Source organism: Serpula lacrymans (assembly GCF_000218685.1).
Source record: "Serpula lacrymans var. lacrymans S7.9 unplaced genomic scaffold SERLAscaffold_19, whole genome shotgun sequence".
Taxonomy (NCBI): domain Eukaryota; kingdom Fungi; phylum Basidiomycota; class Agaricomycetes; order Boletales; family Serpulaceae; genus Serpula; species Serpula lacrymans.
The window spans coordinates 120548-136979 of NW_006763308.1; the positions used below are offsets into that span (position 1 = coordinate 120548).

General features: G+C 45.2%; 5 protein-coding genes across 5 annotated transcripts; 2 read left to right on the plus strand and 3 right to left on the minus strand.

Moving 5' to 3' along the window:
* Positions 1–9: 9 nt before the first annotated feature.
* Positions 10–766, plus strand: SERLADRAFT_403532 (uncharacterized protein; the record flags this gene model as incomplete). The annotated part of the gene is made up of 7 exons (XM_007324341.1): positions 10–36; positions 87–135; positions 183–289; positions 344–381; positions 435–498; positions 553–586; positions 639–766. The coding sequence occupies 5 exons, from the start codon at positions 34–36 to the stop codon at positions 466–468; spliced, it is 231 nt and encodes a 76-aa protein (XP_007324403.1).
* Positions 767–1660: 894 nt separating this feature from the next.
* On the plus strand, positions 1661–2179 carry SERLADRAFT_443720 (uncharacterized protein; the record flags this gene model as incomplete). Its single annotated transcript, XM_007324342.1, has 1 exon — positions 1661–2179. One exon carries the CDS (start codon positions 1661–1663, stop codon positions 2177–2179), a length of 519 nt encoding a protein of 172 aa, XP_007324404.1.
* A 6435-nt stretch (positions 2180–8614) lies between these two features.
* On the minus strand, positions 8615–8875 carry SERLADRAFT_403537 (uncharacterized protein; the record flags this gene model as incomplete). Its single annotated transcript, XM_007324343.1, has 1 exon — positions 8615–8875. A coding segment is annotated over one exon (261 nt), but the record flags the coding sequence as incomplete, so codon positions are not given.
* A 2299-nt stretch (positions 8876–11174) lies between these two features.
* Positions 11175–12456, minus strand: SERLADRAFT_480452 (uncharacterized protein; the record flags this gene model as incomplete). The annotated part of the gene is made up of 1 exon (XM_007324344.1): positions 11175–12456. One exon carries the CDS (start codon positions 12302–12304, stop codon positions 11324–11326), a length of 981 nt encoding a protein of 326 aa, XP_007324406.1.
* Positions 12457–12520: 64 nt separating this feature from the next.
* SERLADRAFT_480454 (uncharacterized protein) lies at positions 12521–13109 on the minus strand (the record flags this gene model as incomplete). Its single annotated transcript, XM_007324345.1, has 3 exons — positions 12521–12630; positions 12689–12849; positions 12909–13109. Coding segments are annotated over 3 exons (465 nt in total), but the record flags the coding sequence as incomplete, so codon positions are not given.
* Positions 13110–16432: the final 3323 nt, after the last annotated feature.

Here is a 16432-nt window from a genome sequence, read left to right on the forward strand (position 1 = left end):
GTCCGCCTCGTAACCTTCCACAATCACTACAACATGGTATGTCCAACTCTGTATTACCCTTAACACCGACTGAAAATTGGACACAGGGCGGAGGAGCTAGATATCCGTACCCGAAGCACGTCTGGTCACCCGCAGGTCAGTGTCCACGCAATTAGCCTTTTGCACCCATTCACACATCTTAGGTGGTTGGTGGACCCGTCCTTCGAACTGGCGCTCCAACACCGTTCTTGTTTTTACTGGTATTCTCGCTGTTGCGTATGGTGTATGGAACGTTAGTGCTGCAAAAGAGGTGCGTACTGTGATACATCCCTCCTCTTCATCTGACAGTCCCTTCGCACTGTAGTTTAGGCACATTCAACCAGATAGGCCGATTCCTTCCATGCTGGTATACTCGTTTAATTATTTCTCCGATTACTTTCTAACATTCACAATAGTGGTCTAAGCAAACAGACAAACCATCTTCGATAAGTAGATGTCGTGCTTTCCGAGGTCTGAATGGTGAGCCAGTGGTGCTTAATTCCAATACATTTATCTAACTGTGTTTTTTGCCAGTGGATGGTTGCCAGTGAACAGCAACAAACTATTGGTACACTTTTGTACAGTATTCGAAAATATACATTTTCTTATACTATCGTTAGAAAGCTATGGCATCCGGGATTAAATATGCTCTTGGGCATCCACAGGCTCAAGTTTTTTTTCTACAAGTAGCTAAGAATTTGTCAGTGCTAGATTACAATGTAATGAATCTATCTGCGAAAGAATTTTGTGAATGCAGTTCATATGCTCATGACATGTACTTATAATCTATCTATCTATCTATCTATAACGAAGGGGACAGTGGTCCCAAATGCCGCGTGCGAGCCACGTTGCGTCGGTTATTTCGCTTAGCTTCGCTCGCGTGGTTTTTGTGGCAACACAGGAGCAGCAGTACAGTAGCAGTGAACGCAGTGAAAATCGTAGCCACATTGAAAACTCTCACGCTTATAAGGACATTCAACAATTTGTAGTGAAAATCGTAGCCATGTTGAAAATTCTCGCGCTTAATCGTTTTTACTACAAAACGCGATTAGTGGACACCAAAACTCACGCCTGTGGCACGACGTGACACAACTCAACCAAACAAACCTCTTTTCCTACTATGTGGGGAAGTGGTCTGGCACACAAAACAAATTGTTGTCGAGAATTTGCACATTTTGCATTACAAAAATTAACAGCCATTATTGACCACACTGTGGTGTGTATAAAAATAAAATCAAAGACCCTTCCCCACACATAAAAACACAGCTTACACAACGTGAGTTTATAACAGTTTATGGTGTTGATTCAATTAAAACTGACACATTGATTACAGAAGCCCAAATTATCAACAAATCAGTGAATATAGCAAATACATAAATATGAATATGAGCAATTCAAATATGCAGTATGTGTAGCATTGTTAATGTGCCATTAACCATATATCAATGTGATTTGTAGACATATTCCACAGACACCTGAACGAGAACGTGGTGAACATTGCGATAGAGATTGTATACAATGTCATCAACAGATGACATCACCAAGTGTGCAATGGGAGCACCTCTTGGATTGTAGAGATTTGAGAAATAGAAATATCAATATTGTGCAACCAAATTTTGGAGGACCTTTGCATGATAATCACATGCCTCAGCCATTAGCTGGACCTGCATACCCTCAATTGCAGCCCCCTTTTCAAATGTGGCAGGGTAACCAGTTGCTTGCTACCCATGGTGTTGACTACAATGAAAGGCTATTAGATGGGTTTCAAAACCGACATGCAGAATGGGTTAATCAACAGCGTAATAGACTACGGAGGCAGGAGCAGGCTGAGGATGAGATAATTCAACACCAGGAAGCAATACAGCTCCAAAGGCAGGAACAGCAGTTGGCTGAGGATCACCAGGAAAGAGAAATTGAGCGTCAGGAGGCAATTAGACTACAGGTACAGCAGCATTCTCAGCATGCTGATCTGTGTTATGAAGAGCTACAAGCTCAGCAACTCATTAGAATCCAAAGAGCTGCTCAAGAAGAGCTTGAAAGGAGGGAAGATGAGCTAGCAGATCAGGCTCACAGGGCTGCCAGGGATGCTGTAGACCGAGGCAAGGACTTAAATGAACTGGTAGCTGCCAGAAATGCACTAAAGATGCTAAGGCCTCAATGACTTGCAAACAAACAAAATATTGCCAACCGCCGCCAAGCACAGGTGATACGCTAGGAGGCCCGACAACCATATGTAGAGCCTCTATACCGTCATACTTTACACAACATGGAAGTAGAGTGCCATAATTGTGGAGCGTTACACTGGGATACTGAGAGACTTACAAGTTCCTCCACGATCCATCCAAAATTTGGTGTGTGCTGCCTTCAAGGTCAAGTTAGGCTGGATCCTTTCCAGGAAGCACCTGCTGCACTACTCCATCTGTTCCGTGGGGTTGACATTACTGCACGTGAATTCCGTGACAAAGTTGGCTCATACAATAATGCCTTTGCAATTATATCTTTGGGTGTCAAGATAGAACATGCTGTCACAAGTGCTGTAGGACCTTATAGTTTCCGTATCCATGGAGGCCTTCATCATAGCATCAGCGCATTCCATCTACCTGAAGGTGAAACTCCCTCTTTTGGCCAGCTTTACATTCACAACCCACAGACTGCCCTTTTTTTACCTAATAAGAATAATCGGGGGCATGGCACTACACCAGCAACCATGCTGGAGATTCAGGATACCCTAGAGCAATTCAATCCATTCATCCCTTTGTACAAGCAAGCTTATCAGATCATCATGGAAAAGCCTGAAGCAGAATGTGCCAACATAACAGCCCATATAGCTCTTGATCAAACTCTGGACCAACATTGTTATAATCTTCCTACTGCAGATAAAGTTGCTGCTGTTATCCCTGGAGATGGAGAACAAGATGTTGATGAGCACCGTGATATTGTTTTGTGGCTGAAGCAATTTGATCATTGTAGTGGTCTCAAGCATATCAGCCATTTGCACCCCCTTTATTCACCTCTGCATTATGTCCTTCTATTTCCCTTTGGAGAACAAGGGTGGCATAGGACAATATGGTCCATTCAAAATGCTGATGGAAATATATGCAGTGAATATGTCTCCCAGCGGTGTTATTATGCATACCGTCTCCATCCCCGAAGAACCAATCAATCTAATCTTTTCTATGGTGGAAAACTACTTCAGGAGTATTGCGTTGATGCATGGGCTTCCACAGAAGAAAGTGAACTGAAGTGGGTCCGTCATCATCAAAAAGACATAAGGGCAGATTTTTACCAAGGCATCAAAGATGCTATGGATCAGAATGATGGGGAAATAGATTTGGGTCAACAGGGCCAGAACATTGTCCTACCATCTTCTCATTCTGGCAGTACACGGCACATGTACCAGCTTTTCCAGGACTCCATGGCTATATGTCGCCATTGCCATAAACCCAATATTTTCCTTACAATGACAGCAAACACCAACTGGCCTGAAATTTAAGAGGCTTTGCTGGAATACAACAATGCCGGTGAAGTAGATGATGACCCTGATATGCCTACCAAAAAACAGACTGCTGCAGACCGTCCTGACATTGTTGCATGTGTCTTCTATCAGAAAAAGAAGGCACTGTTGAAGGAAGTCAAAGATGGGATCTTTGGAAAGACTTCGGGATCTGTTTACACTGTGGAATACCAAAAGCAGGGTTTGCCACACATGCATCTTCTCATATTCTTGGAAGATCAATATAAAATCCGTGATGCCGCCCAGGTTGACTCTGTTGTCTCTGCTCAAATTCCTGATCCTGTCACACAACCAAAGTTATATTCAACGGTCACAAAGTGTATGATGCACGGTCCATGTGGACCTGAGCACCCTGGAGCCCAGTGCATGAAGAATGGAGCATGCTCAAAGCGCTATTGCAAAAGGTTTTGTGCTGAAACCAGATTTGGTGATGATGGTTATCCAGAATATGCAAGGCCTAACCGTGATGTCGTCCTTTACAATGCATATCTCTCTGCCAAATATGACTGTCACATCAATGTTGAAATCTGTGCATCCGTTGTCGATGATGAGAACTGTTGTTAGAAAACCACACACAAAAACAAACTAACAAACAATCCTCCCAGATTCCACGGAACTTGTTTATGGGCTTTGCCTCCTAGAACAGTGGGTGCTCTGGTTGTTCGTGGGGTGGTATGTATGAAGGTCCTTCAAAGTAAAACCCAGAGAGGTATGGGTGTGGGTTTTGAGGAGGAGGGATAGTTGAATTTATAGAAGATGGGGGCTTAATGACGAGTATAGATGAGCACTACCTTGCTAATCGTAGCACAAAGTAGGTTTGAGAACAATAAAGATGACGAGGTGACGAGGTTCCCAGTGATAGCAGGCTCCTGACACACAAACTGTAGTGCTCAGAAGGACTCTAATCGAAAGGGATGACAGTGACTTTCAAAAATGACGAGTGACGATGACAGCAGATAGCAGTGGTAACAGTGGGAAGTATTGTGACCACACTGGATCACAAGTAGCAGAGTAGTGAACTTGAGATTTAGAGAAGAAGTCTGGAATCGAGTTTTTTGTTGTTTTTACAAGGTAAAATACAGGGGTTTATATAGTGAAAAGAAAGGCAGGCTATGCACAGTATAGCTGCGCAAAAAGAATGAGAAAGAACATGAAGGAAGGAATGTACGCTGATGAATCCTGCGTAGTTGCTACAGGATAAGATCATCAAAATAAGGGAAAGAAAGGGATAGAACAATGAATGCTGTGAGTAATGTTACAGGTTTGTACAGTCATAAAGTAAAGTCCAATAGCAAAAAGAGAGCAGGAAAATCATGATGTCATGGGAAGATGCAGTAAAAAAAAGGGGCAAGGAAAAACACTATCAGTATCAACACAGTTCCTTTATTGTCAGTTAGGCATTCTAAAAAAATATGTGTCCATAAAAATGATTCAAAAATCAAAAATAATCGCACTGTAAATGAATGTTCTGCTGAAGAAAAAGAAACTGGAGCCACCGGTCCACCACCTAGTCCATATCCGACAGTTCCATGGCCTTACCAATGGACTGGTTGTGTTGGACCACCTGATCAAACGAGGGAGGGAGAGGAGTAGTTCCAATTTGGAACAAGTGAGTCCCAGGCAGCGTGTGGTAGGTGTAGCTGTAGCGAAGACGATGGACAAAGGATAAGTGTACCCAAGTGAATGGGACAGCGATGAACATGGGCGACGCAAGGGGATGAACCTTCTCCAGCTCAAAAACTACCCACCCACGCTCCAACCAGGCGAGACGAGTGACCGATGTTTTGATAGTATGTGATGGCAGATCGACGTCATGAAGATGGACCTGTTGCCCTATTTGGACCGGCCGCCAGGGCTTTGCTGATATCAGCAGTGGCACGTGGTAGTCAACGGATCGGCAACGGAAGCGGATAGGAAGTGGTGACATCAGAAATGGTGAGGGTGCAAATAATATGAGGAGGAGGAGGGTGGAGGTGACGAACAAGTGGACTAGAATGGGGATCCAGAAACGACCGTCGGGTGAGAATAAAAAGGAGAGGAAGGGGCCCATGGTGGGGCTAGGCAAAGGAAGGGGAGTAAGGGAAACGACACAAGCGAGGGCGCAATGCAATGTGTAGCCAGTGGCAACGCGAAAATTTGCCGAAATGCCGAAACACAGAAAGTACCGGATGGAAAAGCAAAGGTGAGCGTGACTGGATTGCCTAATAGAGGTGGTGCTGATCAGCCACAAGTTCTAAAAAGGCAATATTAATTACTATTCCATGTGGCACTGTGCCTGTGTGGTGCAAAGGCGAGTCTTTTCGAATATTTGCTTTGTTATTGACACCTGTCCATGCTACCAATCAATTTTGGTGCATGACAACGCGGGCGCCGCTACCTGATTAAATGGCGCCATTACCCTCATTCCGAAAACTTATGGGAACCGGAAGAACATTTAACCAATGCTGCGGAGATACTGGAAGCCTATAAGAAGGACCACAAGCTACGTTGAAGAGACAATCACCCCACTACCAACAAGCCTCTGTCTCTCAACGCAAAAACATGTCTACTTCTAACTCCACCAGCTTCCCTATCACCACCTACTCGATACCCGGCGACGCCAACTTGCTAGCCAATGAACAAGTGTCTTTTGCCCGTGGGCAACGACACAACCAAGCCAATGTTACTGACGCCATAGAGCTAATGTCAGCAAAAGACGCCTATACCTATCTCTTTTACGAGACCAAAAAACGCTGCCCCCATGCGTATTACGCTCTTTCTTCCATGCATACCTTCCTTGCCATAAACCTCATAGCTGACGAACTCCTAAAAGCCATAGACTCAATACATTTGTTGGAAAGCGAGCATTCGCAGCTCAACAGTCAGGACTCGAGTATCTATCGGGCACTCCGGATGGAAAAGTTAGTTTTGGAGTTTTTGGAATGACGCTTGAGGATGAGCTCCTTGAATGGGCAGATGGACTCGGCAAAGGAATATTTGGAATCAGGCAATGTTATGCACCAAAATTGATTGGTAGCATGGACAGGTGTCAATAACAAAGCAAATATTCGAAAAGACTCGCCTTTGCACCACACAGGCACAGTGCCACATGGAATAGTAATTAATATTGCCTTTTTAGAACTTGTGGCTGATCAGCACCACCTCTATTAGGCAATCCAGTCACGCTCACCTTTGCTTTTCCATCCGGTACTTTCTGTGTTTCGGCATTTCGGCAAATTTTCGCGTTGCCACTGGCTACATATTGCATTGCGCCCTCGCTTTTGTTGTTTCCCTTACTCCCCTTCCTTTGCCTAGCCCCACCATGGGCCCCTTCCTCTCCTTTTTATTCTCACCTGATGGTCATTTCTGGATCCCCATTCAAATCCACTTTTTTGTCACCTCCACCCTCCTCCTCTTCATCTTATTTGCACCCCCACCATTTCTGATGTCACCACTTCCTATCCGCTTCCGTCGCCAATCCGTCAACTACCACGTGCCACTGCTGATATCAGCAAAGCCCCAGCGGCCGGTCCAAATAGGGCAACAGGTCCATCTTCATGACATCAATCTGCCATCATATACTATCAAAACATCGGTTGCTCGTCTTGCCTGGTTGGAGCGTGGGTGGGTAGTTTTTGAGCTGGAGAAGGTTCATCCCCTTGCGTCGCCCATGTTCATCGCTGTCCCATTCACTTGGGTACACTTATCCTTTGTCCATCGTCTTCGCTACAGCTACACCTACCACACGCTGCCTGGGACTCACTTGTTCCAAATTGGAACTACTCCTCTCCCTCCCTCGTTTGATCAGGTGGTCCAACACAACCAGTCCATTGGTAAGGCCATGGAACTGTCGGATATGGACTAGGTGGTGGACCGGTGGCTCCAGTTTCTTTTTCTTCAGCAGAACATTCATTTACAGTGCGATTATTTTTGATTTTTGGATCATTTTTATGGACACATATTTTTTTAGAATGCCTGACTGACAATAAAGGAACTGTGTTGATACTGATAGTGTTTTGCCTTGCCCTTTTTTTACTGCATCTTCCCATGACATCATGATTTTCCTGCTCTCTTTTTGTTATTGGACTTTACTTTATGGCTGTACAAACCTGTGACATTACTCACAGCATTCATTGTTCTATCCCTTTCTTTCCCTTATTTTGACAATCTTATCCTGTAGCAACTATGCAGGATTTGTCAGCGTACATTCCTTCCTTCATGTTCTTTCTCATTCTTTTTGCGCAGCTATACTGTGCATAGCCTACCTTTCTTTTCACTATATAAACCCCTGTATTTTACCTTGTAAAAACAACAAGAACTCCAATCCAGACTTCTTCTCTACTCTCAAGTTCACTACTCTGCTACTTGTGATCCAGTGTGGTCACAACACTTCCCACTTCTACCACTGTTAACTGCTGTCATCGTCACTTCCCACTTTTGAAGTCATTGTCATCCCTTTCAATTAGAGTCCTTCTGAGCACTACAGTTTGTGTGTCAGGAGCCTGCTATCACTGGGAACCTCGTCACCTCGTCATCCTTGTTGTTCTCAAACCTACCTTGTGCTACAATTAGCAAGGTAGTGCTTGTCTATACTCGCCACAAAGCCCCTATCTTTCTATATTCCAACTATCCCTCCTCCTCAAAACCCACACCCATACATCTCTGGGTTTTACTTTGAGGGATCCTTATACATACCACCCCACGAACAACCAGAGCATCCATTGTTCTAGGAGGCAAAGCCCATAAACAAGTTCCGTGGAATCTGGGAGGATTGTGTGTTAGTTTGTTTTTGTGTGTGGTTTTCTAACAACAGTTCTCATCATTGACAGTGGGAGGACATTGCTAAACGAAGCTCACACGCGGATAGAGCGAGACGGTTGTACGAGTACTCCTCCGCCCGGTTTGTCCCTCCGGTCCCTGTCGCACTCAGACCAGACCAGTGTTACCCCGGAGCGCACTTACCACATTGTCACCTGTCGACCTCCACCCATCCCGTTGGAGGAAAAATATATTCCCACCGTCCCAACCAGCCCGATCTCACAAGGGTCGAACCACTCCAGTCCCCATTCCATTGGGTCGAACCCAAAACCACCATCTCCCCCATCATCTCCACCTCGACCAGTGCCAAATGCCCAAACCCGTCACCTGATGAACCAACGAGGAGCCCGACGCGGCCGGCAAGAGGTGATACTCCAGATCCCTGCCGCCAGAACTCCATTGAAATGGCAGTCTCGTATGTCGAAGGGACAGAAAGGCAGTCCGCCTGGCGCAATGCACAGGCCTGAAACTGGCTCTCCCTCTAACCCAATCAACGTAGATGACGATGCAGCCATGATCGATCAGTTGTATGCAGGAACGTACAACCTGGGAGGTGACAATCCAACCACTCCCCAATCCAACACCTCATCCAATACCTGACAAAGATACCACGAAGGCATTTGTAACAACGCTCCATACTGCCAAAACTGCGGTTGGAGCGATTATTGCACATACTATTGCAAAGCCTACTATTGTCCCAACTGTGACCGTTGTGCACCGGGACATAGTTTCAATTGGTGTCCCATCCGCAGGCAAGACAAGGATAGGATTCTGATGGAAGGATTACATGAAGATGTCAGCTACGATGACAGTTACAATATGGACGGCGAAGGTACCAAATTTTGGTGAAACTCAGAGCAAGTAAGGGGGTAATGTTACAATCTCTATTGGACATATAAGGACTACTTATTTCTTTTTACTCATCGGTTATACCATTGGACCGATGACTCATTTCCTTCACGTACACTTCCGTTCCTCTCGCATTCACAGTACCTATTATAGTACTTAGTCCTTAACAGACGGACCTGCCCTAGATAGGACCTAACTCCTATCACCGATTCCTTTTCATTATAAATACCATGTAACAAGCAGTAGTATTCTCCAATACAATTCTACGCAGTTTACGCTTACAAAGCTAGACTCCTAAAATCAGACTTCTACTCAGAAGAAGACCAACTCTTGCTGGAAAACCTCCACTCAGAACTATGTTCTCGAACTTGTCTTCGGATAAGTCTCTTTATAAAACCTCAATGAACCCTCAGACTTTGTTAAGCACTTCGTGCGTAACATAATCTTGAAAGTGTTCCGGTTTCAGGGCCATCTACTGTGACCCATGTTCAGCTTGCTCAAACCCGAAGTAAGTTTTTTTTTCTAGTTTACTTTACCCACAAATCTGAAACTGCAGAGCAAGGATATGCATGGACACCGGACCAACTAGCGAAGCAGCCCGACCAGCCTTGACTGGTCAAGCTTGTCCGAAGATTTCTATATAATCAGCAACATCTACATGATCCTGATGCAGCCAATGTCACCCTTTCCAATTGTCCAGCCGAGTCACTCAACACAAAGATATTGGTATTTCACTCAGCTACAGTCATGTTCTATGCCCTAAGTGATGAAAGTGGACTCGGAGGTATGCATTGAGAAATTATATGTGCTTCTCCATCATGGCAGAGAGGACCTTCTTGGCATGACTGTGTCTTTGTCCAGAGGGACCCCATGTTGACTGGGACGCAGGGACTGGGTGTTTTCTGCATCCTACTGTTTTTTTCTTTCACCTTTCAGGATGTACTCTACCCATGCATTAGTGCACTGGTTCTCAAAAGTCCAAGAAGAGCCCAACAACCTCACCAGTATGTGGATGGTCTGTCCAGACTTCAATGAGGACCTATCACCAACAACTGAGGTGATTCACCTTGACTGTATCCTATGAGCCACGCATCTCCTTCCTGTTTTTGGTGACAACAGGATTCCCCAGCAGATACTGTTTCATAACTCACTTGATGCTTTTGCATCATTCTATGTCAACAAATTTATTGATCATCATGCTTTTGGATTAGCATCTTAGAATTACCAACTCTTTCTGTATTGAGACTTGTGTTCTGACTTGATCTTACTTGTGTTTTTAGTCTTAGAAACATGATCAAAAAGTCTTAATTTGTCATTGATGTCCACTATTTTACATATTCTAACTTTTGATGGTCTTGATGGTCTTGATCTGCATTGGAGCAGTTAGAGTAATCTGAGTATGCTATTCTTAGCAAGCTTAACTCTCTTATATGTCTTGATATGCCTTATGCCTTAGTCCTCATTCTAAGACGGTCTAAGTCTTCAAAGTCACTCAAAGGAAAGTGCACCTTTCCTGATGGAAGCTATATTCACCAAGATTTCAACTAGGATGTGTTGGATCACAGATTTAGCATTTAAGATACAACAGACATTCAAACCCACATGTGACCTTTTCTCATGTCTTTATATACTCATTCTACCACTTCGTATGTTTCCCTCATCTGTTCTGATTACAGTTGAGGGTATGTCTTTTGTTTCTTTATTTTACATTATCCCAACTAATACCATACCGTTGTAGTATTGACTATCACTAGTTTCTAAAGGATGTGTAAGGGTAAGCTTCTTCCAAGAGGGGGTCTCTGAGACACATTTCTCAGCTCATAGAAACCCTTCTGGTAGTGTGTGGGATCCCGGCCTGTTCGCAGTGTTGAGAATGTGAATTAGCTCATGAGCTATGTTGATAGGTGATGAACACAAGCAAACAAATGGCTGGGTGCGAGCCTAAGTTTAAAACTGTATATGCCAGTGATTCAGGTTGGTCCTTACTTAAGCAAAAGTACTAGTACTTTTGCTTAAATAGCTACTACGTAACAGGGCTATCTACCCTCGTTCTCATCAAACCGTCCGGAGGGTGTGTATGGGTCCAAGACATTAGACATATGTTTTCTCTGTATTCACCGTCCAGAAGTCGGGCTTTCATATATGTCATGTTTGAGGCTGGTGATACCTGTCAATAAGATCTACAATTACTTCCGACTCGAATATACTGAAGTGCGTGCCCTCGATCTCGATCAGTTCTGCCTGAGGGAACACCTTCCGAGTTCCCAAGTCTTCCCATCCTGCTTTAGCGTCCTCTGGAATAGTTGAGATAATTCCTCGAGTCGCGAGACACGTTGTCACTGGTGCCTTCACCTCCTTCAGCCATTCCACCATTGCATCCCGCAACAGCGTGAGTGAATACGGTTCATTGGTAGGGAGTATTTCAAACATGAATTTATATGCAGTGACAGCAACCCGCAAGAACGCATTATACCACGCTGTCATATATTCCGGAGCATCGTGTCCATTGACGGCATCCTCGAAGTCGGCTGCAATCTTCTGGCGTTGGGCATTATCAGCTCTATATAAGCCGGAGACGGAGGAGAGGGCATGACGAATCATATCAGGCCCAGGAGACCTCAGAGAGACAGTTTCTTCATCTGGTTCGAACATGGGTGAAGTGTACAAAAGGGGGAAGTGGTCGAAGACAATGATCTGTGTGACAACGTCGTGACCTTCTTCGAAGAGCTTTGCAAGAGCGAAGAGTACAATACTCGTGGCAGAGAAACCGCCAAGACGATAAGGCCCCGCTGGTCGTGCAGCCTTGATTTTCTCGTAGTAATGTCTAGACATGGATTTGACAGAGTCTGTGGGTGTGTCGGGGGTGATTTGCAAAGCCCACAGTGAACTCCTGAGTAAATGTTGAAGTGGTAAGAATGCGAGGACGTTGCCACTGCCACCATGCATAAGAATTAAGGGCTCGCCGCCAAGATCCAAGAGTTTCAACAGTGCTTCTCCATCCGCATTGAGTCGGTCCAAAGGAGAGTAGCTAGCTGATGATACTTTCTCAGCAAGGGTTTTTGTCGGCTGTACTTTCATAGCGCAGCGTATAACGTCAATCAAAGTATAGTCAGCGAGCAGCTGCATCTGTGATACGGTCAGGTACGGGCGAAGAGCAAAAGCAAGGCGCCCTGCGGATAACGAATCGAGGCCGTATGATGTAAAAGGGACATCCGCAGAGAACTCATTTGGTGAAACATCCAAGAAACGTAGGACGATGTTGCGGAGCAAGTCGTCTATATGTTCAGTTAACTTCAGAGGTTGCGGCCGAACCGAAGCTCGGACAAGATGGTTGTATAACCGAGAAGGTCCCATATACTGGTTCACAAGATTCCAATCAAGGTCTGGGATGTATAGACCCACAGGTCCATCTGCCATCTTCAGCAGGCCATCTTTGATACAATCACATAATTCTACGACGTGCCAAAATATTACATGTTGGTAGGTAGCCATTTAAGAAACCAGGCTTACCTTTGGCAGAATACCCCCAGGGGATTAGATGTTCAAAGCGCGTCGCATTGACGCTGCTATCCGACTTTCCAATCATAGTAGCGGAGTCCGAAATTGCTGGTGTAACAATTGAGAACGCGTTGCTGTATTTCCTTACCTGCCCATCAAGAACCGTATTTGCACTATATGCACATGTTGTGTAAGACTCTGAATCTGCATCATACGTGAGCGTAAAAAGCACCTGGCATAATTCGTTTGTCCGGCGTTTCCAAAAGTTGAAATAGAGGATAATGCAACCAAGAAATCGATCTTGTGCAGTTCCAAGGCCTCTTCTATGGCTCTGAAAGCACCCAGTTTGGAGGAAAAACATGCCTTGAAACTATTTTCATCTTGTGAGAAGAAACCGCGATCATCCAAAGCCGCGGCGAGTAGCATGCATCCCGCTATAGGTAGTGAACTACATGCAACAATTCTTTTCAATTCATCCGGTGAAGCTGCATCTGAAGCCTCCAATTTTATCGACAGGTCACGCTGGCATTCCAGAAATTTAAGAATGCGTAGTGCAAGAACATCGTTGGCTCGTTCAAGGGTTTCCCGACCGGAACGAGAGGTCAGGGTGAGGTGTCGAGCGCCATTCTTTTTGATTTATGTTGGCGTTGGTGTTTCCACATGTCAGCTTTGTGAATATCAACGAGGCTTGTGATAATACGCACCTGATACATCCATAGGGATATGTGCAGTCCTACGCTCCCCACACCTCCTATAAGGAGGTATACATTATCAGATTTGAAGAGCGCAGGTGGAGCCCGAAGGGCTGGGTCGGGGGGACTAAGGGGCATGCAAATATCTGGTATCGGAATTGGCACGACCGTGCTTTTTACAGCCCGAAGAATATCGCCAATCGCCCAGGGGTCGCCTGAGATGGCGAAAGCTTCTTCAAGGCTAGAGCTCAAGCTTATCGCCTTGATCCCACCTCGTAGAAAACTTGCGAAAACGTGATCGCTCTTGTCATATCCAGATACGATAGTGTCACCAGCATGTAACTTTAATGCTAAGAAGTCAAGGGGAGAAGCCGTTGAATGCAATCCGATAGGATCATAGTTAAAGGTGGTGAAAAACCATGTCAGCGCCTGGCTCATGATGGACTCGCTATGAGTGATGATAATTCGTCCTGGACGGACTCGAGATGGATTATTCAGATAACCAATACCAATAGCCATTCCACCAATCAGGAGAACAGGTGCAACCGATGCCAGATCCTTGGGGTTGGCAGCCACCCCTTCGAGCAAAGCGAACGAGCCTCTGTGTATCAACGTATACTTTCCTGGTATGCCCTTCACTACGGTGATAACAGTACAGTCAATTAAAGGGAGGTCAGAGTTATGTTGAACTTTGGTAACCCTTCCGACCAATCCAAATATATCACTACTGGATGATGAAGCGGCCAAAACTAGCACTTGGACATGTGTCGAGGGCCAATCATCAGTAAAACGGAGTGGATCCAGTATGTGAAAATTGGAAGGAGAGGAGGTCTCTACAAAACGCGGGACTTTTATTTGGCGCTTTTCGTCAACATGTACTTCTACTTCCATGCTTGGGATGCTTGCGAGCTGATGGATCATAGCCTCTTGTTCTGAACGCGTGATCGTACCTTCGAAAGTAGCGAGGCGAACATTCCAGAGAGGAAATTCACATCGAAGGGAACGAGTAAAACCTCGTGCTCCATGAGCATCAGGATTGTTGGTAGCAATGATCCATAAGTCGAAGGCTTCCTCGATATTGAGAATTCGTAGTTTGTGCTGTAATACCATCTCTTGGCCAATGGCATAAGGGAACATTAGGAGATCCTGCTTTCTGCGTGCCGTGAATGTACCCGCTAACACTAAACAAGGGCTTTGCGCCACAGACAGATGGAAATCCTGATATTGTGATATTCCTGGAAACGAGATAGGGCGCAGCCCTAAGGAAGAACACGTGGTCAACCAGGATTGAGAAGACATAGGGACGGAAGCACTGGATATGAGTGGTGCCTCCCCTACCGCACCCCACAGGACAAGAAAACCGCCAGGCAGGAGTAGCGTAGTCAGATTTTGCACATGTTGTTTGTTATCAACCTGAAGAGTGATGATGTCGAAAGCTCCTTCTGCAAGCCCCTGCGGAGTGAGAGGCTCGGATAAATTTAATTCAAGAGGCATGAGAAATGGGGGGAGGGAATGTTGGGGCAGATAAGGCAGATCCCGAGCTGCAATACAAATCTTGAAGTGGATAATGCCCAAGGACTTGAGTATTGTGTGTATCTGTTTTCCTAATTCTTCGAAACCTTGCTCGAGAGTAAGCCATTGCGACAAGGAGAAAGAAGAAAACTATCACCGAGGCCAATTCCTAAGATACGTATAACCTTCTTCCCTCCCCTGTCTATGTGAGTTAGAATAGAGCGGTAGACGACCTCCATATCATCGACGATAGAAATGGCTCTTGCGATGCCTTCACTGGTTTCGTTCTTTTCAGCCATCTGTCAACAAATGTTGTCACGAAGTCGCATGGCGAGGAATCAGCGTTACCTGGTGATAACTCGCCATTTTATTTTCAACATTGGAGCCAAGTCTTCTGCCGTCGGTGATAACCGGTAATTGCTCCCCAACTCCAAACGATTGGTAAACCATGTCAAAACGTTTGCTTAAGCTTCGCGAAGGAACAAGTTCGTGGCGCGCTACGGTAAATCCACTGAGAGTGCACATTTTGATACCCTCCTCGTTAACTACTTCGATATCGGTGACAAATTCGCCTGAAGTCGTAAAATATGAAATAAGTCTGAGATCAAGAAGAAAGGGAGATTCGTACCAGGTAACCACTCCCGAAAGATAGCATGGGAATAAAGGGTGGAAGGGAAGCTATCCATGTGTGAAAAGGTATCGTACAATGTGAATGCCTCTAGTTGTGATGGAAGATAATAGATCTTGCGATTTGGGTCCGCGGTGAATCTAGGATGGACCACCACGTGAAGGCATGCATCCAGTATGGCTGGGTGAATGACGAATTTCTCCAGCCTTGCTTGGGATTAGAACTACTTCTAAAGAGTAAGACAATGACATACCCCGGTAAGTCGCTGTCGGCCCCTCTAATTTTAACTAGGGTTTCGTTTAAACCTTGATAAACCTCTGTAATACGACGAAAGGCTGGACCGTATTGGGCAAAGTGTTCGAAACCATCATAGAACCCTAAACAGCACTTACTCGCACATCATACGCATCGAGGTGCTAAAATAAAAATACCTTCCATGGATAACACTTTACAACGGCTTTGAATGGCCTTGATATCGATGCGACTGTGCTTCTCAGGTGGTCCTTTCAACATGAACCCTTCTGCATGAAGACGACTGGAGAAGGACTGAATAGAAATAAGCGAGAATTTTAATTATGAGAAAGATGAAGAACTCGCATTACCGTCCCTATGAGATTCGACGGACCAGCGCGCATTATGCAGGTCCACTGAAACTGGCAAGGGTACCTCGGCGGACATGGATAGGATTGAGTGGAACTTTACATTCCATAGTGTCGTTGCGCCAAATTCCAACACCTGACCAAAAAAATCATATCCTCTGTATGAAGAACAGACAATTTACACTATTTACTTACCATTTCTAAGAATCCCGAAGCGGGCATGATAGGTTCATGATTGATGCTATGCTGGGCGATTTCGGGGTGAGTCCGAGCGTTGATTCGAAGGTCTGTGTAGTTCAATGGCCCATTTCGTGGCCCCATCTGC